Source organism: Eleginops maclovinus, chromosome 4 (genome assembly GCF_036324505.1).
Source record: "Eleginops maclovinus isolate JMC-PN-2008 ecotype Puerto Natales chromosome 4, JC_Emac_rtc_rv5, whole genome shotgun sequence".
Lineage (NCBI taxonomy): Eukaryota > Metazoa > Chordata > Actinopteri > Perciformes > Eleginopidae > Eleginops > Eleginops maclovinus.
In genome coordinates this window covers 8949870-8975640 of record NC_086352.1, presented here as the reverse complement: position 1 = coordinate 8975640, position 25771 = coordinate 8949870, and the positions used below count along the sequence as shown (strand labels likewise).

Genomic DNA, 25771 nt, shown 5'->3' with positions numbered 1-25771 from the left:
GGGGGGGCTAAGTAGAAAAAATAAAATATCAATTTAAGGTACATTAGTACATACTCCATCTAAAAACAGTTTGAGTCCATTCTGTCACATATAATCATATTCAAACATATCTCAGTTATTTATAAAAACTGTATAAAGGTTCATATATTTCGGGAAGCACCAGGACATGAGACCGCCAGTTAGCCAACAAGCTATGTAAGCAGATGGGTCACTACATATCACTCCAGTTCTGAGGGCTCTCGTCTGTCAAATAGTTGATTTAAAAATACTGCTGATGGTCTATAAAGTATTAAATGGTTTAAGGCGTAAATTCATTTCTGCCCTGCTGCTAAATTACGAACCATCCAGAACTCTCAGGTCTTCTGGGACAGGTCTGCTTTCCCCAGAGTCAGAACTAAACATGGAGGAGCAGCATTCAGTTATTATGCTCCATATATTTGGAACAAATGACCAGAACCCTGTAGGTCCGCTGCAACTCGTATTACTTTTAAATCCAAGCTCAAGACTTTGGTTTGCCGCTGCTTTTAATTGAACTATTCATATCTCACACTGCACTTTCATTTGTATTCATGTTTATCATCTCTGTGTTATTCTTTATCACCCTGTTTTATATTTATTTTATTGAATTTAAATACGATTTCTAATGCTACCACTGTCTTTAATTTTTGTAAAACACTTTGAATTGCCTTATAAACTAGCCTTGCCTTGCATTGGCACAGGCACAAGATCCGTTTTCCATGTATTGTTAACTATAGCAATATTGAATTGATCTACAGAGAAGTCATTGCAGAATGACTATAGGTCACCGACAAAGTCAGGGCATTAAAGTATTTGTTGTATTATATTCCCTCAGAATCGGAAATCCTTCATTGAGATAAGATAAGAAAAGATGAGCCAAACCTTTATAAATTCAGGTGTCATAAGCAGCATCAGCAAGAGTGAAATCCCTGGGTGACAATTGATATTAGTCACCCAGTAGGAAAAAAATTAGGGGACTAAAACGTGTGAATTTTTAAAAGAAGATGATTAGGGCCACATAAAGGAGTAAAAATAATGAGAAAATAGTGGGACATTTTTAAAAGAAATCAGAAATTTTAGAAAAAAAATCTGAAATCTGAAAAGATGTCAGATTTTTTAGGAACAAACTTGAGGTGTAACTCAAATCTTATGTACGTTTTTAAGTATATTTCACATTATTACTTTGACTAACTATATTACAAAAAACCGTAGTGGAGTAAAAGTACACTTTTCACCTCTGAATTGTTAGATGTTTACAACACTGGTTCAAATTAGAATGACTTTTTATAGTGCAGCATGTCTCTCATTCAGCCACTAGAGGTAGGTATTGGCCTACAATGGAAAGCAGCTCACCCACCCTGTCATGATTGCGTTGAGGAGACACTCCGGTGCATGTGCCAAAGTAAAACCTCTCCTGATTGGCTCTGGCTTGGACGCGGCCATCTTATGCACTCTGTCAACATAGGGACTTTACGCGTGAAGCCATTATTTAATCAAACACTTTCTGTTGCTGATTTGAGGTTACACCCTACCAAAACGTGAGTGGTGCTGGAACCGGTTTTTAATTCCAAACAGAAAGGTGAAAAAGTGCCAAACGGTCTGTGGACCAATCAGAGAGGAGATTACTTATATGCAAATGCATGTTATCACAGGCACGTCAGCAGCAGCAGAGGTGGAGAGCCGCTGCGCCGTGTTCGCCAGCAGGAGTACAACTAACAACACAGTCACAAGTTGGCCGAAAACACACTCTCTGCGGTGGCGGCTGGAGTTGCTTTTTGGGGTCAATTTCAGGTAAGAAACAACACTTGTTCGTGTGATTTTTCAGAGAGGTTTCTTACTCGAAGGGTTCCGTTTCATTCAGTAAAGAAGCTGTCAAATAGCTGACAGTCAGTGCCTCGCCTCAGCTGTCTGATGACACACCGCCTTGTGTGTGAGTGTGTATTTTCCCGGTAATAATAACTCCATTACTTGCCAAACACTTAGTTGACTGTTAGTTTTAATGTAAAACAGCACATGTCATGGTACTTTCTCGTAGTTTACACAGAGTAGGTGTTAATGCGCGTCGCTGTAAAGTAGTCCTCCGGGGTTCCTTTTGGTCATGGTGGTCCTGAACTGACAGCGACCACGTATATGTGGACTATTACCAGTTTCAATACGTCGATATGTCCACTTATAAATGAAAAAGAAAGATATTTAAGCATATAAAACTAGTTGATTTATCATGGACACCATCACGGTCGACCTCTCCATCCATCTCCTCCTTCCTCCCCCTCCTCTTCCTCAGTGTGGGAGCGTCACGACACCTTTTTTGAATGCTGTGCTTTTCTAAAGTGGAGGTTTGGCTAGCACCACGTGCGTTCAACTCAACAGCCCGCCGGCGACCAATTTAGAAAAAAAAAGTCACAATTAGCAGTTTTCATTTAGCAGTTTTGGCTCAAAGAAGAGCAACACATTGCCGACTCGCTGGCTTATCAAACACCGCCAGAGCTGGAGCCATTGCTGGGCTGAAGAGGATGAAGAAGGTGAGGAGGTTTCAGATGTGGGCCCGGAGTCTGTTGGATGAAACAGACTCTTTATCAAACTTAGCAATGATTTTAAAACACGACAAAGTGTTGCGGAGTGTTACATGGTACCATTGTACCAATGGAATTGTTTAAAAGGGTCTTAGGCCTACACAAACTACTTTCGTCTTCAGTCACTTTCTTCCCAACATCACTAACATGGTATGTTTGGATAACGTTGTCGCCATTTTAAGGTTGTTCACAATAATCAACGTATATGTAATTTACAACTTCTTAGTTAAATTCCCATCCTCTTCAAATCAAAATCGGTTTTATTACCAAGTAGGTGTACGTACACATGTGGGATTTGCTCTGTTGTAAATGTACAGACACAAAGAAGACTAGGTTTATTTTAAAGAAAGGAGCAAACAAAATACGTCCATTTTGAAGACTACTGTAACAATTTAAACATTGTGAGTTTTACATTTTCTTTTCAAATATGCTACCTACACACATTTCAAACCACTGCATTTTGAGTGACACACAGCCACCATTTTACCCCAGAAATAGATTTGCTCTATACTGTTATAAGCTTCTGCATTGTTAGAATGCCTGACCTCCTACTGAAACATTCATATTTAATTCATCAGCAATATACATCAATGACTTTTATTGTCAGAAGTGTACGTAATGATCCAATGAATAACTGCGGTACGTTTACATTTGCACTTTCATGATTTATTAGTGACCTAGAGACAGTTATATGCACAGTTCTTGTTGATATTAGGCATGAGTTGCACGTGCCTCTATGATGCTTACAAGGTCAAGATTGTGAAGGAAACAGCTGGAAGGCAAAGTTTTGGAAGTGACAGGTCATAGGGTCAGATTGAGGGTGTTTTAAGGTTAGCTCTGTTTTGTTTAGCAGCCCCTGGAATATTCTGCCTTGATTCTTTGCAGATGGGAAAGATTAGCAAACCTGGACTTTCTTTAACCCGTTTCACTACAGTTTTTATATTGTACGTACCGCTTTACCTAGAGTTTCTGCTGTAAATCGTTTCTGCTGTAAATCCAGCGTAAATTAACTACTTACTTAAATATTGATATTGGGCTTCATTAATAGAATTTGATTCCTTGATTTGATAAGCGTTTCCTAAATATATCGAAGCAATTTTTCCAATTATTTTAAAAGGGTTGGACGTGGTTTATTAATCACTTAGTGTAACTGGGGAAAGTTTTCTGTTGTGCTTTCATTGTTAGGATGTGAAAATTACACATTTTCCTCTCTGAAGTCTTCAGTATTGTCTCTCAACCCAGACAGTGATTTCACATGGCTTCCGCTTACAGCGTGAGACAAATCCTCAGTATGATGCCTATTAAGAGAAAGGAATCCACAGGAGCTTGAAAAATGTACCGTGCAGAAATGTCTGATTCAAGCACAGTCACAAGATTCTCTGAAAACATGATAATGTGGAAATGTTGACGGGCAACCCGCATTGATAATACAGGCCTCATGTCTTTTTGATTTGTATAGGGACCTTTGAAGTGGTTGGTGGGTAAAGTGATAGAAACCACACTGTAGACGAAGCTGGAAGCACTGGAAGCACTTCTGATTGGTTTTGACTTCAGGTGTGGGTTTCAGTAATACACTCTACATGGATTGCTGGAATAATTAACCTTGCATTGCACATATATTAACCAATGTTAGATGACTTCACACACAGGCAATTTCACCTTCTAATGACTTGACACACATCACAATTTACTGTATTAACTCAGGCATGTTTCTTCTTTTTGTCAAATTTGAGAATCCTGACAACATTAGCATTTTCGAACTTGCTCGCAGATTGTACGATTACATCACTGTTGTCTGTTGCCAGAGGTTGTGTATTGGGAAGTGTTGCCACTTCTGAATATCCCATTGCAAGTATGTGCACACTGTCCACCCATGCAATGATAGTTACGTGATCATTTGTTGCTTTCAACAAAGATATTTTAAAAGTGATTTATTGGAGCTTTGATTACATGTCACACTTTAAGTAGTTCAGAGTGACATATTTATGGGTAGAATAAACTATAACCGACACCCAGTTTATTTTAAAGAGTACTGCAGTAGAATTATATCCTCTTGCGCTCAGCCACTTTTGAGCCTGTCATTTGAAATGCATCAAAACCAAAGTATCTCAACGAGTTAGGCCTCTGAAGAAATAGCTTTGTGCTTCTGTGTGCATGTCAAGTCAGCATATAATGACTGACCTGGGTAAGCTTCTGTCATCTTCCGCTGGTCTGTGGTTGCAGAACACACACTCAAGGAACCTCGTCTGTCCATAGCTGGTGAAATTCTATCAGCTGTCTGCACCTCCCACATGCTCTGCAGTAGCAGTAAAAGGCAGCTTCATTGGTAGTGGAGGTGGTGGGGGGGGGGGGGGGGGTTGAGGTAAGTATGTGTGTGTGAAATGGGAGGTGGAACAGGAAGAGGCACCTGCTGGTGACTGGCGGTTGCTTTGCGCCAGCTGCTTCGCTGCATACATGAAAGGTGCTGATGGGTAATTAATGGTACCAAAATATCCCCAGACATTTCTGACCTAGCTATTAGCTGCTTTTTCAAGTAGGTTTTGTGACACTAGGGGCATTCACTCTACTGCATGTATCAGTGATGCTGGAATGGATGATAGAAGGAGATTTGCTGCAGGAAAATACTGTCATGTCATCTCAGACTGATCATTGTTAATTTGTGTCAGTATTACATTTTTTCTCCTCTCTGTTTTTGGACAGGTACACTATTTAACGGACATGCTGTAGCTCACAGTGAGGCTCATTGGAACCAGCTTGGATCCAGTGGAGTTTCCAAAGGTTCCCGTTATCCTCCGGGCTTTGCCATGGACTTCTTTAATGACCCAAGCCTCTTTGTTGGAGGTTTGGAAGGGCTGGAAGAGGATGGCTTCCCTTCAGCACCCTCACTTGTGGATGAGCTAAATCTCACTGCTGACTTTGAGCCCCTCCAAGTGGAGCCTCTAGACCCAGGGAAGCACCAGGACATGATGCCACCAGTAACTACCCAACAAGCCATGCCCGCGTACAGTCAGCAGATGGGTCATTACATTGGCATTAAGGCACAGAATCCTATGAGTCAAGCATTTTCTGGTTCTGGGGCCACAGGTAGCGGAGGAGGTGGCATGATTACAGACCAACATGTCCAGTACCATAATGCTGCCAGAAGCCAAGTACCTCAGTCTAATGGGCTGTTCTGTAGCAGCAGTAGTCCCATGTGGGGCAACCAGGACCAGAATGGAAACATTTACCACCCGTTATCTCATGAGCAACAACAGCTTTGTCGTCAGCAGCAGCAGCAGCAGCAGCAGCAGCAGCACAACCAGCAACTCCATGTCAGACGACAACAAACACAGCAGCAACACCACCCGTGTCATCAACAACAGGAGCAACAGCAGCACAGAATGCAGCAAAGCCATCAGCAACAGCTGTTGAACCAGCACCGACAAATTAGCACCCATGCAATGTCCCTACAGCAGCAACACTTTTCTTTTCACCAAGGAGGTCAATCTCAAAGTCAACAGCAAGGTCACCATTCTCAGCAGCAGGCTCAGCACCAACTCGCTGTCGGAGGACCAAGGTTTCATTCAACGGCTATGCCAAGTAAGTCTTATATGGATGGTCAAACAGCTTCTCTGAGTGGGACTTGTTTGCAACCTCAGCAGCAGCAGGGAAGCTATCAATTTACAAGGGGAGGCGGAGGACCGGAAGACCCTAACCTGCCATTCCCTATGCATTCATCATCCAGGGTTCACTCCCTGACCGCGGCTTACCAGGCTGCTCAGTACCCTGCATACCCTGGAGAGCCAGAAATACCCAGTCTCAGTCAGCAGTCTTTGACCACAGACTCAGTGTCTATGCCCTCCACCCCCACTGCCTCCCTCTCTACTACAGTGCCTGAGCTCTCAGGGACATTATGTCCATTTCCATCAACTGCAGTGATGAGGACCCCAGTTAGCCTGGCAGAAGAATGTCCTTTCCGGGCCTTACGTTGCTCTGGAGAAACCCAAGGAAACTGCAAGTCATCTGAGATGTTTGGCGAGTCTATGATCTGCTACCCTAGCCTGGCCAGCCAACTGCCCTCTGAGCAGCCCCAGAGCTGCGGGGCCATCAACACTAATGGATATCAAGCCTTGGGTGACAACCTCCTCCCACCACAGGCTCAGGATGGAGACTTGGAGGGCCTTGAGCCTCCTGACCTGCTGCCTGACCTACTGCCCCAGCTGGAGGCAGCTCTCAGCCAACAGCATGAATCCAACCATTCCTGGGTCGATTCCAGTCATGAGACGGGCCGGGAGCACAAGAAACCACTTGTTGAGTACAAGGAAGAAAAGGTAATCCCTCGTTGTTGTATGGTTCTTTTTAAGCATATTGCTTGGTTTTTAAGCACGTATAATTCAGCCAGACATTAAAAGAGGATCCCTCTTGGTGTAATTCTGTTTGTGCCTGAGTCTGCTGCAGGCTGTCCTTTACCCTGATTTCTTCTCAGTGTAGATTGATGAGAGTAAAGTTAAAATGAATAGCATCTGATATCTGCTTTACTTATATTAAGAGAATGTATGTTGTCTTCCCGGTGTAGCGTGGCGTTGAATCTAGTCGCTTGTGTGTAATGTTTAACTAACTGTCCCAGAAACAACATGTGCACGTTTGGTTGGAGACCTGCAATCAGTGGTGCAGAGGGGGAAGGTGAAGAGGCGGTACCTCAGGCCATCTGAAAGCCTTCTCTCAAAATGATAATGTTCCGTCCAGCGCGGCCTGTCTGTCTGCCCAGTGCGGCGACAGCAGGTCAGGCCTGATTAGGCTAAGAGTGGCAGGAGTGTCTTCAGGACTTAGCTGTAAGCATACTTAGGGCTATATCAAGATGTGGGTCAGGGCAGGCCAGAGGCACTTGCATACTGCCTTGCTGGAGTGTGGGGGAAGCTGCACACTGTTGTGGTAGCAGCCACAGTTTGTGTGTGTGTGTGTGTGTGTGTGTGTGTGTGTGTGTGTGTGTGTGTGTGTGAGAACATGTAAGAGAGTGTGCAGAAAGAGTGTGGTGGAGGAGAGTGGTTAGCACTTGAGGGAGGGGGAGGGGGTTTCAGAGATGGAGAGAGCACTAGTTCATGGAAAAAGGAGAGGTTATGAAAGAAAGAAAGGGACAGAGACAGCGAGGAAGAGCCTGAGAGGGGAAAGACAAGCAGAGGGGGAGGTTGGGAGAAAGCATTAGCTGGCTGTAACAGGCTGCAGGCGGTTCCTGGCCCTCAGTCGGCTGGTAACGTAGCAGCATCCACACGGTCTCCTGGCCTCCGGGTGACACATGACCAGTAGCATAAGCAAGACATTTCATCATTGTTTGCATACTTCACATGAAAAGGACATGCATTTCAACGTCCATGTATGTCAAGATGTTATACCAACAATCAAGCACATTTAGTTGAGTGAGCAGAAACAGATCATCTAGAATCATGTAATGGGGAAATTCAGAAGCACTTTGGTTTTCCATGACACACTACTGACAGGGTTCAGTCTTTCTAATTTCCAATGCCATCACAGACGTGTTGTTGCTATTTTTTTTTTCCCAACCCGACCTTTTCTGTAGCCTCACTGAATGTTCCCTTGCGTAGTGAACACATGAATGATTACCATTTTGCAGTGACAGATTCAGTGACTCATTTAAAGCTCTCCAAACAGTGGCCTCCTTCTGAAACGAAACCTATGCCCATGAGCCAAAACACGACCAATGAGTCCTGCTGCTCTTCCCCCACAGGCGGCAGGTGACAACGAAACTTGTGGCTTGTGAGTATGAGCTCCAGTTAGTCAGACCATTTGTCCATCAGCAAAGGCCCTCAATTCAAATGGGGCCATGAACCAGAGCCATGCGAATGAGCCTCTCCCTGTCTGTGTCAACATCCAGCCCCGTGTTGATGCTTACAGGCTGACTGTGCTATTCATGTGCACCGATGTGTGAAGAGCCTGCTGATAGTGTGTTTGCTGAACAGGCAAGGCATCAGGGGCTAGCTGCCCGCTCTTCACTCCCCCGCAGAGAATGCGGCTAATTAGGATTTCCACTGGTTGTAATGGTCAGCCGCAGCTGTGATGGGCTCCCAGGTTTCAAGATGGAATAGTCGTCCCATGTGGCTCAACATTCAAAAGTTAAATAGAGTTAAGAGAATGTTTTGTGGCGAAGAATCTAAATTCAAATGAACAGATGTGTGTGTGTGTGTGTGTGTGTGTGTGTGTGTGTGTGTGTGTGTGTGTGTGTGTGTGTGTGTGTGTGTGTGTGTGTGTGTGTGTGTGTGTGTGTGTGTGTGTGTGTGTGTGTGTGTGTGTGTGTGTGTGTGTGTGTGTGTGTGTGTGTGTGTGTGTGGAATATCAAGCTTGTCCCATGGATCATTGTAGCATCATTTGAGGGGGGGCTTTCTCCGTGGAAGCAATTTAAACTTAAGGGCAGCAAGTGCTCCAGTGAGACGCCTCTGAGCTGACTTCCTGATTGTAATTACTTACTTGCTTACTTTCTATGTGACTCAGCAGACAGTCATAACGCTGGGTGGAGTCAGGACCTCAAAACTGACGCCTCTTTGATCTCTGTGCATGTGAAGAGTGGTGAAATATACCAGTGTGGGCAAACCAGTCACTGGGACTGTAGTGGCAGTATTGGATTGAAAGGGTCGAAGGTGTCATGTTTCTCTGCCTGGTCGCTGTATGGTTTTAAATAGTTAATTCAGTATGGATAAGTCAAACAATTATTATTTTTTTGTCTCGGCTTTTCCAGAGTGAAAGGTCATCTGGGGTGTATTTGGAAAAGATCCACCTGCTGGAGATAGAAAAAAGTGGGGATTTAGAGTCTGGATAATGCCCAACATGCTGCTCTGTTGATCATTATTATACAATCTAGAGTCAGGAGCTGGGTCATATAGTTTTAAGATGGTGGCTACTGTGAAGGTAGCCCCTCGCAAAGTGACAGTGGGGGAAAACATGCTCAGTGCCCAATAAAGCAGGTGGCACGGCTTCGATGCCAAGTGGGGCCGATTGCCTTTTGCCCCACTGCTATTTGACTTGTTACTGTTACTCGTCATTTTCTCGTTGTGCACAGACGGTATTAATCATTATGTGGAAGATAGCAACTGTTGTCACCGCAAATGATGTCAATTATCTTCCAAGAAAAACGTTGTAACAACCCGGTGTTTACCAGCCGCAGGTTGTTGATGTGAACCGTAGCACTTCTAGAAATGAATTCTCTCAAATTTGGTCCAAAGCTTCTCATGTTTGCTTCCCTGTGTGTGGGGGAAGACTTTCAGGATCTGAAGCATCTTTCTGACAGGATAACCAAACATTAACGCAGCAGTTCAACAAGGTTGGGCAAACACAGCTAGCTAAACTCACAGCACACTCAAACGGAGAGTTGAGTAGTACATTTAGAGCGAGCATGCAGGGGTACTCAGAACTCCTTTTGTTAAGCTCTGTCGAAATGTCTCGTTGTAATATGTCAAATAGTTAAATTTCCTAAGGGAATGTTGTTGTAGAGTTTGATTACTGTCTTAATTCGTTGTTTGGTTCAGTTGTGGTTTATTTCCAATTGGAGATTTGTGTCCTTCTTAAATTCCTGACTCGTTTTGTATTCTTGATCACAATCTTAAAGTGTCTTCATTTGGATTGGATGGAGCTAAATATGGGTACAAATTAAACTTGCCCCCAAAGGCAAAAGAGGAAACTGGTTTGGGAGATTTGTGGGGCAACAGTAGCAGAGAGGATGTTAGACGCCCCAGTATCAGCCCCACCTTTTTGCAACCAAATAGCCCTCATTAAAACATCTCGCTCACATGGGCCACTGCCGTTCATTCCCACAACAGAAACAAGGTTAGAGAGACGACTGCAATAAAAACAAATCTGTGTGAAATCTCAGAAATTAGATTGCTCTATTTTAATCGATTGTGATGATTCGATGCTGCAGGTAAATAAATATAAACTCCTATTTTTGCGTCTCTAGTTTTACGTGTGTTTTTGTTGTTGTTGAGCCGTGTTTTCTCTTGTAGAGCCAGATGTTTCCTATGTCATTGCATATCTGCCTTACAGCATTTGACTGGTACATTCCAGTATATATTTTTAATGATTGCTGATTGTTTTGCCCCAATATATCACATTTTAAAAACCTAGAAGTGGCTCCTTTTGCTGAAATGTAAAATAAACAGAGATGGAAGTGGAGGCTGATGGATACTGATGGCCTGTCTTCTGTAGCCACCACAGGCCCCCGGCAGTGACACTGAGCAGGTGCCTCCCCCTGCCCGCCTGCTGTGCTGCTTTAGATCTATTATCTGACCCTCTCTCCCCTGCCTTGGCCTCCCTGCTGCAGCGCGAGTGAGCAATTTAGGATATCTGTGTGGTTTCACAACCGCTGTTGGTGGCGCACTTATGTGTGTGATATGCTAGCTCTGTCGCCTCCTGACCTCTCTCGGGTTTATATAACTCCTGGCTAACCAGACCGGGCCGGCAGTGCCGTAATCAGTCCTGAAACTTGACACCACGCCTCACCCCACCACCCACATGCGCCACACACACTCACAGTTTGCACACTCACACACCCCTGGGAAACCTGCTGGCACTGTGGCCACATGGTGATAGGCTGTGTCATTCACACACTTTCCCTGATCACCTCCCCCAGCGTCCATTCTCTCTCTCTCTCTCTCTCTCTCTCTTTCTCTCTCCCCCCCCTCTCTGTGTGTCTCTCTCTCTCTCACACCCACTCTCTGTGTCTCTCTCTCTCTGTGTCTCTCTCTCACTCTCACCCCCCCTCTCTGTGTGTGTGTCTCTCTCTCACCCCCCCCCCCTCTCTGTGTGTCTCTCTCTCTCTCTCACACCCCCCCCCTCTCCGTGTCAAGTGCTGTGACTGTGTGCGTCCGGCCTCAGGCCCGTCTGTGGAAGCCTGCCAGACAAGGGCGGGGGATAACTAGGGTTCAGAGGTAAACAGGAAGTGAGGCGGGCTTGTCTGTAGTCGGAAGAGGAGGGCTCGGGGGAAGAGGAGGAAGGGGGGAGGAGCTGGGAGAGGGAGGAGGGAATTGTACTTGAAATGAGTGTGTCAGTAGCATGTGGGAACGCTGCCAGCTCAAACTGTCAGTAGGTCTGAATTTAAACTATGCTCTTTATTCTGCTTTCCTCTACTTCCTCCTCTCTCTTGCCTCTGTCTCATGGGATTAAATGTCTTTGAATATATTTCTGTGGTGAGTGTTTGCTCAGTGCTCAAGTGAGTGTTTTCTCTCGGTGTGTGTGTGTGTGTGTGTGACTGGAATGCAAGGCTTATTGCTTGTGACGTGAGGCGACTTCCTTGAACTCGCGTTAACCTTTGACTAGCGGAGAAGGAAAAGCTGGGTGGTTAGAGTACCACAGTGTCTCTGGGTATGGACACACTCTCTTGAGGAAGAGAGCATGAAAATCACTTTTAAATTAGCCCCAGCGTTGTGTGGAGGAGAGGAAATTAGAAAAGGCGTGCAAGGGGGAATGGCCACTTTGCCCTTGTGTTTACAACTGACACAGAGGTTGTGTGGTAGAAAGGAGGGATTGTCTGAGGGAATATTTGAGTAGAAACCTTAATAAGTAGGTCAAAGTTTAAACAAAGCTAGCTAAAGTAAAGCTAGTAAAGGTGTGCAACGAGCTTGTCCTACTGTTCCACTCGACGTGTGGTTTGACTTTGACAAATTTGTCGGTCACATTGCCCACAGATACGGCAGTCTGCTTACTACAGTAGTTACTGATTTGTGAGCGAATAGGTTTGTTTCAGTAGAAAGTAATTTGCTAGTTCCTATGTTGCAAGTCAAGTCTTTGTGAGTGTCATGCTTGTATTTTACATAACTCAGTTTTTGTTGACTGATGCATGGCAGACTCCAATGCCTGATAAACAAAGGTTCACTTTCTGGTGAGACACTGGGCCAGAAATGGCATTTATAGACTGCATCTCTTTTAAAAAGCCCTTAATATTGTGTTTTAATTTACACATTTCATCAAAAGTGATTGCTTCATTTCTTCTAGTTGGCTTTTTACCATACATATATCATACAGCAGTCATTTAGGTGTGTTGAGCCCTTCTGTTAATTTGCAGGTTTCCTCGGCTTAGTGGACAGAATGTGGCGAGACAGCTTCACCTATCATTAGTGGTGCCACACACCACCACTTACCAAAACTGGTGTTATCTCTGCTACCTTCATGCACACACATCTGCAGCTCAAAGGGCATGCAGTTTTTTCAGTTTAAGATAGTGATACATTACTCACGGTATGTTTCTAAATTAAAAGCCTACACAATTGTAATGTTTTTCATCCATTTAACACATTCATGTCAACAGCCTTCTGGCAAAGCTATACAAAAAAGACAACAGATCCACACATTTCTTCATCACCTGCTGCTCTTTCCCTGTGATTTGGGAAGTTGTTTTTATGAATATTAAAATGAGTGGATGAAATGCATCGCCTGAAGCTTACTGTCCATTTGACAGCAACTTCCATAGACTACAGTGTCTGTAGTTAATCACCAAATACCAAATCATCTGACTCATAATTCATAATCATCACTGAAATACCAGGTCATATTTTTGCTTCCGACCTGCAAACAAATTCACCTTTGTGATTTCCCTGCAATTATTTTGTATACATATGTGCAGCACTGCACATCTCGGCTCATGCTCGGTGTTCAGATACACTTCAAAAATATTTGTATGATGTAAATTGTGTGTGTGTGTGTGTGTGTTTGTAGTTGTTGCATGGTTTTCCATTTCACAATTCTGCTCATGTGAACAGGTAGAGGTGATCCTGTTAGGTATGTTCCCGTTTCTGTGGGAAAAACGTGGGAGCTCGTCCCTTCCAGTGAAGACTCACTCCACCGACACCTGCAGGTGCAAATCAGAGCTGGGGGAGGGAAAAAAAAAATCCTTACTTCATCATATCCTGAAGGCTGCAGATCGTGTGTGTGTGTGTGTGTGTGTGTGTGTGTGTGTGTGTGTGTGTGTGTGTGTGTGTGTGTGTGTGTGTGTGTGTGTGTGTGTGTGTGTGTGTGTGTGTGTGTGTGTGTGTGTGTGTGTGTGTGTGTGTGTGTGTGTGTGTGTGTGTGTGTGTGTGTGTGTGTGTGTGTGTGTGTGTGTGTGTGTGTGTGTGTGTGTGTGTGTGTGTGTGTGTGTGTGTGTGTGTCCTTGCTCTCCCTTTGCACTGCTTCAATAATGAAGGAGTTGTAAAGGTCTGGCAGTAAGCCCCTCGCTCCTCCTCATCCCTCCCTCTTTCCTCCCCTCGCTCTCGGTCTGACTCCCTCTCCCTCTCGCATCCTAAGGGACCTCCTCTCGGCTCCGCTCTTCAGTTTGCACCGATGTTCCCATTAATGAATGGCATCATCCGGCTTGCTTGTTTTGCTCGGTTCAGCTTCACTTCACCGCCTGCTGTTTGACCTGCTGTGCCGAGCAACACGTCGTTACTCGGAGCAACCGCGGTTCAAAACCAGCCTTAAAGAACAAGGTTCATATTTTTTTTGGGTGACGCATCGTGAAGAGCACACAAGAACCTTAAACTGTTTAATATGCAAAACACATTTAACTCTGGGGTGGGTGAATCATGCAGCATCTGCACAAATTGTCACTTCTTTTGAAGGCCACCTGTGATGCTTTCAAGTCCACGTCTTTGGTTCTTGGGAGAAGAGTCTTTGTTTCAAAGGAGTGATCAAAGGCTGAGTCAGTTATCATTTCATCAGTTTATTAAATGAAGAGACCCCAAATGTATTTCAAAGTGTTATTCTGGTTTAATAGAACATGAGTCTTATTTATTTCTCATTAGGTTCAGGCACTGTTTCCATTAGCTATGATTACACTGTAAATAAATAGCTGAGGCCGGATTTCCCGGTTTATAACTTTGACCTCTCCTATGCTCCTTAGTTTGGTTCTGTACATAAGGTGTTCCTGTACAACTAGGGACCATTGCTGATGTAGTCACTTTTATTTTACCTCAAAATATCCCACTCTGACTTTGTTGTGTACAAAATAAAGTCCAAGTTGTAATAGTATCCTTTATGACATGGATTAGTTGAATACTCGTTTCTGGTTGGTCAATTCAGAACATGTGACACGTTGTTAATCCGGTGGTACAGACCGCTGTCAATGATTTATTGACCTTTGCTAGGGAGGATCAAGAAAGAGAAAGGAAAAGATGTTAAAATACGAAGCACTGGACGTCCGATAAATCCCCAGAAGAAGACAGACGGGAAGTAAACACTAACAAGAAGTGAACACTAACAGGAAGTGAACACTAACAGAAACACGGTCTGGGCTCTGCAGTGTTTAAGGACTTGTTAGTGGATCAGAAACTGTATACAGGCTTGAACAGTTACAGAAAAACCTCGATCAGTGCTGCCGTAAAGTTGTTGTTGTCGCAGTTCCATCCGTTGGTGCGCCGTGGAACAGAGCTTTGTTTTTCTTAGCGGAGGAAATACGATAATCTTCGAGTCGAGTCGTTAGTTTGTTTAGTTTCTGGCCGTTCAAGCTGATCAAGATCCCTCCGCTGTGTTCTTTTCCGGGTGTTCTTTTCCCCATAATGACTGCCTCGCTGCACATTACCCCTTACTTAATGTTTGCAAACCTTTTACTAAAGGCCTGAGCAGAAATCCCAGTGAGGCACCCCTTTCTGTGAGAAAATGACATATGTTTTGTCAATAAATGTTTATTTGAAATGACATAATGAAACTGTGACAGTTACAGGGGATACTATAACCCGACTGTGACAGATTTTATTTATCACTAGAGTTGTGCGTTATGTTTGCACAGGAGAGGAACAACAAAGGCGCTGCAGGCATGTAACAATTCAGGAGTCAGCTTCTAATAATTGTGATGGCTGTCCCTCAGTGGATGGCCTCTTGCTTTCACTTTGGCTCATGCTCACCAGTGCATCCACACAGTGTTAGCCCCTGAAATATCATGTTAAATCTTGCTGAGTGAATGCCCTCTCAGGCTGGCTCTTAAAGATACAAGAAGGTCAGATGCCTTAGTTAGAATCACTGCCTTTTCATTCGGTCTGATTGACACGCATACTTTATTCTGCAAAACCCACACACCCATTGCACAGCTGTTATTCTACAGCAGTCAGAATAAGCATAATGAGGAAGCCAAAATAAACCAACACCCAAAACAGTGGTTAGACGGCAATACAAGTGATATCACATGTCTCTTTAGCTGCCGTTAACATAAGAATAATATAAATAAAAACGTTTTAACTGGACTCTTTTGGATATAACCACATAAACATGATGTGTTTTCTTTTCAACAATGCATCCTCTGCCCTTTCTCCTCACAGTCGCCGCCTAGTGGTTACTTCTGTCCTAGCAAGGCAACAAGCTGCACACTTGACGTGGATCTGTTTGCACTCGTAAACCTTTTTTATTAGCTAAAGGAACGGCTGTCGGTGATGACCTTAATTTGAATAAGGGCATCATTTAGCTGACTGCATAATAGCGAGCTAAAAGGCTGTCTTTGTGGAAGCCTTTTGGATCAGAGTTTCATCCCTGCCTGCTGTTGCTGGATCAGTCTGTGCACTAATTGCTGCATTTGATCATCATTAACTTTCCCCAAAGACTATTGTGTGTCAGAGTGTGTTTGGTGAAAGGAATACATGTGTTCTGTGTGTCTGTCATTGTAATCATGGTTCCTAAAGCTTTTATTTTTCACTGTCTGCAGCTGTACCTTCTGGGGTCAATGCTTACTTCTTCTTTTTACATGTATGGCCTAATGCATGGTTATCCCTGAGGTAGAGCAACAACACTATCTACTCTGTGTTTTGAAGATTGAGGTGGATAATATATAACTGATACTCTCAGTACTCGGTGTCAAAATCATTTTAGAAATTACATTAAAGTGATTTTTAGTGAATGTCTCTGTTACATTAAAAAGTATTTAAGATTTCTTGAGTTTTTCCCTAATAACCGACATTTTGAAGTTTAATTTGTATTTCTAGTTTGATATTGATCATTTAAATTGGGTATTGTAGCAAATAAACTACACAATTGCTCGATCTGTAGTTAGGCCTCTCAACAGAATCATCGCTGACCCGGGGCCGATTAGCAGGGTGTCAGGGCTGTTGACCCCTTGCCCCCTGTTGATGACCAATTATAAAGAATGAAGGGCAGCAGCCTGGTGCAAACGTTTGTTGCTGTATGAATAAAGAAATGCTTTAAAAACACAAATCCTGAGGTACAGCTAAAGAAAGTAAAAAGTTATATTGCAACATAAGTGACGGTTTTTGCACTCTGAGCTTTTCCCATCCTGTCTCTCCCTGCTCAGTACTTCTTCTCCCTGGCTTGGGAAGTGTTTCTGGTCAGAGTGGAGTTAGTCAGGCTGTAGTAACAATGCGCCGTTAGTCTTTCAGCAGCTTCTCCAGATAACACTCTGCCTGGCCACTGTTTCTTGGCTCTGAAAGGATCATTAATGCATGTTGCTGTATTTAATTGGTTGAGGAAGCATTGCTGGGCATCATGTCTCCTTTAATTTATCAACTCTGCCGCTGCCTCACACTTCGGTGTGGCTGCAAACTGACCTCTAGCCGCGGGCCTAATTAGCGAGGCCTAATGTTTTCACACCCAGATAACTGAATGTTAACAAAGCAATAGATATGAGGTCTGGGATCGGTGAAGGCGAGGCATCTGTGATGTTTTTATTTCTGTGAGAAGCCGTTAACAACACTGAGAAACACTTTCAGTCAGGTGTGAAGATTGAGGGAGTTCAACCAGGGTTTAAGGTGAAGAGACTTTGTTTATCCTGCACTCATGCTTCTGTGTCATTTATATTCATGGTAGAAGTTTGTTATTTATCGCTTGATACATTCTGGGAGCTGAAAATACTCACTACTTATACATTTTATAGTATAGTTGTCTCCCAGAATGTATCATGCATGCAGGATCTTTATTTTTTTTATAGGCTCCCAACATCTTAGATACAGAAATGTACTAGTGTTAGTAGTAGTAATTGTGTCAAGTGTGACATCAAGCCACCACAGATAAGTTCTGAAACTGAGGGGAATAAAAGGTTGGGTCGGGGCCTGGTGACCTTTTTTAAACGACAGACCATAAAAGTGCTTAATGATTGTGTTGGTTAGGACTTAAATGCAAGGCCAGCTGGTGATTATGTCCTCTACTGTGATTGATTCCCCCCCCCCCCCCCGTTTGCAGAAGGCCCTGTCCGCAAGACCCCACTTATTTAATGTGGCACCATAACGCCCAACACCAATTCTCAGGCAGTTGATGGTACATTTTGGATCTTCACGCTTCCCTTTTTTATATCTTCTTTTAGCTACTGATCGAAGAATCAAGTACATTGAGGTCACTGGCTAAACTGCTGCCTGCCTTTTATTGTGTGTTTTTGAGATGTTGCAGACCATTCCAGATAAATGGGTGCTGTTGTCTACAGGATTTGATCTTTTCTGAAGACAAATATGTGATGTGTGAAAGGGCGAGCTACAGAACAGTATCCATGTTTTTGTGTGGATCTGATGTCTCCAAACCACAGCAGGCTTATTCAACACTGCCAGTGCAAACAGTAATTCATGCACCAGGCTAGGTTTTACCCCCTATTTGCAAACATTTACCTGAATGAGTCAGAACATGTGCATTGTCTTCTGTAGATCAAAGGCCTTTCTTTATAAAGCCTATGGATGTCCTCCCTGTGTTGGAGAGGAGCAGGCAGCTGTAGCCATCTTGTCCTTTTACTTCAGAGCAGTGCTGGCTCTCAGCTCTTATTTCCCTAATGGTGAGTTAGTGGAGACTCTCGCGGTGGGACGGGCAAGAAATGACAGCTAAGGCACTCTAATGCTGGCCCTCTGATGAGGAGGAAGTAATGGAGTGTTCAGACACGGACACCTGTGCCTCTGCAGCCACCATACCTCGCTCTCTACTCACACACACATTTCTTTCCCCCACTTGCTTCCTTTCACCACTACTCCCCTCCCCTTCCTCTACTCTCCTCCTCTTCCTCTCCCCTCCCTCATCCGTCCCCAATGAAGGCCACTCCCCCTTGTACAGAGCTGCCAGGCTTGTTTGCATATTAACTGTTTGGTGGCCGGGCCGCAGTGGCTTCATGCATTCATGTGACTGTTGAAGCGTGTGTGTGTGTGATGACTGCTACTCTCTCAGTTGTCATTCTTCCTTTGCTTTTGATTTTACACACACAGAAGAAGAAACTATATTGTTTTATACACAGTCAAATGTGTGTGATGATGAATGTGTTTGTGTGATTTTTACAGAAGATCACATTCAGACTTGCAGATTTGGCCCAATCTGTTAGCTGTGGCGTAGATTTATTTAGATGATGATTTATTTGAATGGCAGAGTGGTTTAGTTTGATGCTAAGTGGCTAATATATCCCATCTTTACAGCAGAGAGGCCCATATGAACCGCTGCAAGTGCAACAAGTTGTATCGGTCACACATAAGCACACAGTACGGACACTTTGGAGGAGAGTATCCTGTCCATCTGTGCTTCTATGAGATATTTCAAGCCCAGGTTCTGCGTGTCGTTGCAAACATTATCTGACAGTTGATCTGTTTAGAACATTCTGTTGCCCAGCTCTCTGTGAACGTGTAGTCTGTTTGAAAGTTCAATATCCAAGGTCTGGTGGGCGGATCCCATGTGAGGATGGCCATTGTTGTTCACACACACACACACACACCAGTCGTTTGTCTATGGAGGAGATATACAGTACGGCTGTAAAATGTAAAACACAAACCATGGACATAGTGAGATAAATCCACTGCCACACATTCGCTCACATATACTGAATAAGACTGTCTACACCGTCCCAGTATCACACAACTTTATTTAGTCAGTTCAACATGCAATGCAAAGCCATATTGTAGCAACACAAGCCCACCCACATATTTCACACCGTGAAAGTGTGTAGCTTGCTTTGAGCTGAGAATGGAAAAGATAAGTCATACAAAATGAATTATGAAAAACATTACGTAAGACACTATTTCCCTTTAACCTGGACACTAGGCTCTTAAGCAGAACTAAACGTTTAACCAAATATATACGTTTAAGATCCTAATGCCACTACCCTTTAGTGCAGGATGTTTTGACATATGGTGCTTCAAAGATGCGCTGCCAGAGACTAGCCCTAAATGCAGTCTGGACAGTAGTCGTGGTAACACTGGGGCGCTCACAGTCTAAGGTGTGCAGCTGTATGAGAGTGTTCAGATGATTTTGCACATTAAATAAAGATGTAAAGGTCGTTACTGTCAGTTACTCTGGCCTGACTCTCTGGTGCCATGTGCACAGCCCCTGGCTTCAGACCAGCTTTGTGTCCCTGCATCACTTCCAGTGGCATGTGCCAGCCGGTGCACATGGCCTCTGCATCAGGAGGTCAGGAGTCCCCCCTCCAATTGCTGACTCGCTCCTGCTGGATCTGCTCTGGCGCACAGGAAGAGCTTGGACACATCCCAGTTTCCTCTCTTGGAATTTTTTTTTGTACGAGAGTCATTGAGGGGTGACCAGGCCTTGACCTCTGCCCTGGAGACTCAGTGCAGAGGAGGCTGCATGTGGGACAGTCAGGGAGGAAGTCTGCTGTATTCTGTGTTCGTTTCTGAATGGTTGCAACTTGGTGATCTTTATCAGGGATGCATTGTTTAGTCTTTGGGAATTTGTTTCTGTTTTTGGGTGCTTTCTGTTCCACACATGTCATTGACAGTGACCTACAAGGAGGGGGGGGGGGGAGCTTAGGATATGGACAATCTGTTGTGAGTGTGAAATCCAGTACTTTGGGGGTTAAGTTGTGAAAGTTAATGTAATAACTGCTAGCACCATCTGCTGGCCTACTTCCTTACAAAGAGAGAGAGAGAGAGCCAGCAAGTGAGTGAGCGAGAGCGCGCGAGAGAGAGAGAGAGAGAGGGAAAAACGAGTCTGGGTTTTAACGACATCTCTAATATTCATGCTGATGCATTTTGCTGCTTTGTGCTTTCATTTTCCGCCGCTCAGCTCGCCACACACGCCCCAGCCAGGGAGAGGGGAGGGCAGCCAGGGCGAGGAACGAGGAAAGGACAAGTGGGGGGGAAAAGAAGGAGAAAACAACCGGGCAAACTAAGCAAGCAAGCGAAACCCAACAGCCTTTTTGTGTGTGTATTCAAAAGGAGTAACCTACCTTATCCTGGCCACTGAAGGACAACGCGGAGAGGAGCAAAAAAAGGCAAACGGCAAAGCGGAAAGAGCAAGAGAAATACAGAGAGAGAGGGCTCAGAGCTCGTACGAAAGGCAGGCGGAAAGAGGAATCAATGAGAGGGGAGGAGAGGGGACGGTAACTCTGACACACACACACCGAGAGAGAGAGTGAGGGGGACTCGGGTGAAGCCGGACGACAGCGAGGCGGCACGCAGCGGCAGAAATGAGAGCTTCCTGGACTGCCACGCACCTCCTCTACCGCCCACAGCGCTGCTCCCTCATCACCCTGTGAAGAGACAAACGAGGGTGAGGGAGAGAGCGAGAGAGAGAGCTCCCATGCGCTCCTCTTGAGCCCTGCCCGCTGGGGGAGGAGGAGACGAACGGCTCCGGCGCTCTCGGACTGCTTGAGGAGAAGAGCTGACCGTGGGAGGGAGGGAGGAGGAGGGGAGGCAAAACAAGCAGAGAGAGAGAGTGAGAGGGAGGGGAGGGAGGGGGACTCACGGCTCAAGGAAGAGTGAGAGAAAACGACTGTTGAAAAAGGGAAAGAGTGTGTGTGTTTGTGAGGGGGGGAAAGCAAGCAAGCAAACTGAGGGAGGAAAAAACCCGGCGAAAGGGCAAGGCTTTTGTTAGCCGGTTGGAGAGGGGGAGGAAAGAGGAAGAAAAAAACCCCACCATGTCTACAGTGAAGAGGCCAAGAGGAAGGGTAAGTGAGCTGCTCTGAGAGGGAGGAGGGAAGAGGGGGGGGAGGAGGAGGAGGGAGGAGGAGGAGGAGGGGCCGGCAGGAACTGAACAACCTCCTCTGCTACTGGCTCATGCTGCATTGCCGCCATCTTGAACTCATTGCTGCTTTATTTTCCTCCCCTCCTCACTCTCTTCACTGTAGAGCTCTATCAAGGCACACCAGATTTACTCTTGTTTCCCCCCCCCCCCACTGTCTACTCTTTCCTTACGTCTCGTTCCCACCCGGCTGTAGCTCATGTACAGTGTGTTGATGTGTGTGTGTGTGTGTGTGTTTGCCCTCCATGAGTTGGAGCTGTCAGTCAGCACTACATGTGGAAGTGAGAGTGGGAGGGGAAAGCTATCCGACCCAAATAAAGCTTGCTCTACCTTTATTTTCTCCACGGACTGTAATGGTTCCCAGCGCTTTCACGGGACGACGTGCTGTTGGAGAGATTGAAATCACTGCAGTGCTGGCAGACTGTAATTTCAGTTATTTATAGATGTATTACACAGCTGCAGTGCTCCCAGTGTTGGTGCATTTTATCTGTTCTCACTCCCTCTCTCTCTCCCCCTCTCTCTCTCCGTCTTGCTGATTGAAGCCTGTTTTCATAAAAAAAAAATCTTTCATGTACTCATGTTCTTCTGCACTTGAGCATTACTTTCAACCCCTCCCCCTCGTCTTTTTTAACCGTTAACTTGAATGAGAACATTCCAGCATGATCCAATACATTTCTCCCTAATAGCCTCAGCAGCGTTGCACACGTGAACATCATAATGCAGGTTGTGTGTGTGTGTGTATGTTTCCCCCCCTTCCTTCCAAATGAATTGCTAGTTATTCAACTCACCCCCCCCCCCCCACACACACACACACACACACGTTGTTGGCAAGGTTCAAGCTTATTCTCTTTATTTAGGCTAGCTAGCAGTGTGGAAAAAAAAAAGAGCAACTGGCCGCGCCTGGGCCATGTAGGCAACACATTTTTAGATTAGGTCATCCATTTATGGGTTCCCTCTCCGCTGGGCCCACCACGCAGCGCTGGTGGAGGCATAACTACAGTCACAGCATCTATTATTCAGGTATTATCATGTATCAGGAAGGCTGGATAATTCATGACTGAAAGACTCATCGTAACCGGCTGCATGGAGCCAGTGTTTACCCTGCCTTTTCGAACAGCTTCTTAGAGAATTGAATTTGTGGCGAGTTCCCACCGTGTCCTTCGAATGAATTCTTCAGGGAAAAGAATGGCCTTTTTACAGCTGAAAGTGTGCTGGTAGAATTACACGGGGCGCTGAGAGTTGAAGTGAGCATCTTGTAGAGCGAGACAGGTCCAACCCCCCCCCCCCTCTCCTCACACACACACACACACACACACACACACACACACACACACACACACCCCCAGCAGCTGAGACAGGGACAGCAACAAGCTCTGCTGTCTGAGCGCTTCACACAGCCTCCAGGATGTTGGGTTTTTCTGAATGACAGATAAATGCAGCGTTTCCCGTGAAGCTGTACTGGTATTACTCACCTGTTCACTGAGCGGTATGACTCTGTGGTGACCTCATGCATTCACGTCAGACATAAAATACAACTTAAGGGTTTAGTCTGATATCATTACTTGAGTAAATTGAGTAAATGTGTGATATTGGGCAACATAAAGAAAACTGACCTGTTTGTGTTTCCTCTATATGTGCAATGCATAATGAGAAGGTGGTTACCTGTACATGTGGCAGCTGATTGAATACAACATGTCTAATTTGCTTTTAGGAAGTGAGTTCTGTCTGCAATCTCTGATTTGTTTGACATTTTTCTGTGAGTGAATCGGCTAAAGCTTGCCTTGTGACTTCAGCTTCAGTCACTCTTCTTCAAAGGTTAGGTGTCAACTTTATAGGTGTCAGTGTCACTTGGTCCTGCTATAGCACATATAGCATCGGGCTTTATAAATAGATGACATCATGTCTGTCTTAATGGCTTTAAAGTGGTTCATACGGTTAAAGACCTCTCTTCTTCCTCTCTCCTCAGCCTCGAAAGAATGCTAATGGTCCCAGCAGCCAGGTACGGGTCCTCAGTCCCCCAATGAAGAGCAGCTCGTCGTCCTCCTCCTCTTCCTCATCGTCTTCGTCCTCATCCAGCTCCTCGTCGGAGAAGAGGACGTCACGGAGGACGCACACTCAGATGGAGTTGGGTACGCTGGACAAGCAGGAGAAGGCCAATAGGATAATATCGGAGGCTATCGCTAAGGCCCGGCAGCGCGGGGAGAAGAACATTCCCAGAGTTATGAGCCCTGAGAGCTTCCCCAGCTCGTCCTCGCAGCACAAGCACCGCAAGCGCGAGCACAAAGGAAACGGCAAAGCGCGGGCTAAAGAGAAGGCCTGTAGGAAGGCCCGCATCGTACCCTCGTCCAAGAACAAACAGAAGGCCAAGATCGGGTATGTAGTCACCGCTATTAATACTGTTCTGTAAACCTTTTGGGATGTTAAAATGATCCTGCTGGAGACCAAGCTGAAGTCTATTGAGTTCAAGGTGAGAATCTTAGTCAGAAAATTAGAACAGTATTGTGGATTTCAGAGGATCAAGCAATGTCTACATTTCAACACGTTTGGATATATCTCTTGCTCCGCTGCTTGTTCTCTTATTGCTGATTTAACCCACTTGTTTTTGTTCCATTTTTGCTGGCACATTGTATAACTAGTGTACGTTTTCTGCCTTTGGTTGCCTGGATGGAAGCTCAAAGTCCAACAGATTTTACAGCACGCCATAAACCAGCCTCAGTCATCAGCGTAGACATGGGAGGAGCAAACAAAGGCTGCATTTACATGTGAGACAGTGCTGGGGTGTGTATTGGGAATACAAGCTGATGTATAGATACGGTGATCCACCTCCCCCCATCCCCCTGTTTTCCTGCTATAAGCCACACCCAGCTATTGAAACATCAGCTGCTGCAGGAAAAGGGGAATGTGTCACAATGTGCTGCTGTGCTTTTCATTCAACCGTGATGTGTCGTAGACTTGGAAGTGGCAAACAAAAAGCTGGCGGTGGTGTTGATTAACAATTAGATGAGATTGGCGGAGGTAGAGAACACGTGCAGTTGTTGGATTTCAGCTGTGTGTGTGTGTGTGTGTGTGTGTGATAATGAGAAAGTTGTGCTGATGTTTGAGATAATGGAGGAATCAGTCATAATGATACAGTCCCTCCATCGCCTATGTTTGGTTAACGTGATGATTGCTGATCAGGTGGAGATCACTGAACATGCTCAGTTTTGATCATTGAATAAAAGCTCAGTTTGATCAAGGTAATTTAACTCTGAGACAAAACACTTTGGTAGATTAACTCTGCACACTCGGATCCTTTTCTCTCTATTTAACCACCCTGCAGACGTGGAGACAAAGCTGATTAAACCATCAGCGTTTTTGATCAAAAGCATCCCGAGACTTGTTTGAATGCGGACTGTTTGTCAGCTGCCCTTTTTAAGACTGTCATTCAAATGTGTCACTGATAAAGATTCCAGGTAATGAGCTGTTTAACCCATTTCTATTCTTCACTGTAACCATACTTACCCTACATGCAGGAAAAAAGCATGCTTGCAACACAGCCTGATTATGCAGCCTCACTTTGTCTCAGTTAACCTTTTTAAAGTGTTCATTGCAGCCCTGAGTTTTAGATATTTAGGAATGTTACACTTCTTCAGTATGGTCACATGAGACACTGGTTTAATCTTACATACACTTTTCTACACACAGTGACCTTTAATGCTCGTGTGATGGCTTTGTTTCGGTCTGATAACAGAGAAATGCTTTCTGTGTTTGGTGTTTGAATGAGTCCTACTTCCTTAAGCATAGTAAAATCTTACATCTTACAACACGTTGCACTATTTATTTAAATCAGTGGTTACATATGTGTGCTGCAGAATCGTTTCACGGTCTCCAGGATGTGTGGCGGTGGTGGTCGTTTCGCTCTTTGTTCTGCTCTCTTTGTTTTTAATTGAGAAAACAAGTTAGGATGTAAGGAGCTTTGGTGCAAATGTGGCAATTGTGTCTGTATATGAAGAAAATGCTTGTAGGAGTGTGTGAAGATTGTGTCTGAGGTGTAAAGATTCATTATAAAACTGCGTAATAGATATAAGTTGAAGAGCTTTCTACAAGCTTGAGGCATCAACAATGAACATGTACTTACAGGAGTGGACTTTCCATTTCCTTTTCTAATATAGATTGTCAGCTAAGAATCGATTTGATAATAAAATCCTACAAATCCAGTTTCCTACAAGTCCAGTTTCACACTGGACTAAGCGTTGAATCATAAGAAGCACAATCAGTCACAGCACTGTGATGTGAACATGGGGAACAAA

At 44.7% G+C, this 25771-nt stretch overlaps 1 protein-coding gene across 1 annotated transcript in view; it reads left to right on the top strand.

Annotated features, from left to right (window-relative positions):
- Positions 1–1650: 1650 nt before the first annotated feature.
- The window catches only part of chd9 (chromodomain helicase DNA binding protein 9), a 69103-nt gene continuing 44982 nt past the window's right edge, over positions 1651–25771 (top strand). Inside the window, 3 exon segments of the mRNA XM_063881053.1 lie at positions 1651–1809; positions 5292–6901; positions 23449–23855. Coding sequence (XP_063737123.1) covers positions 1659–1809; positions 5292–6901; positions 23449–23855 — 2168 coding nt within the window. The 5' untranslated portion in view covers positions 1651–1658.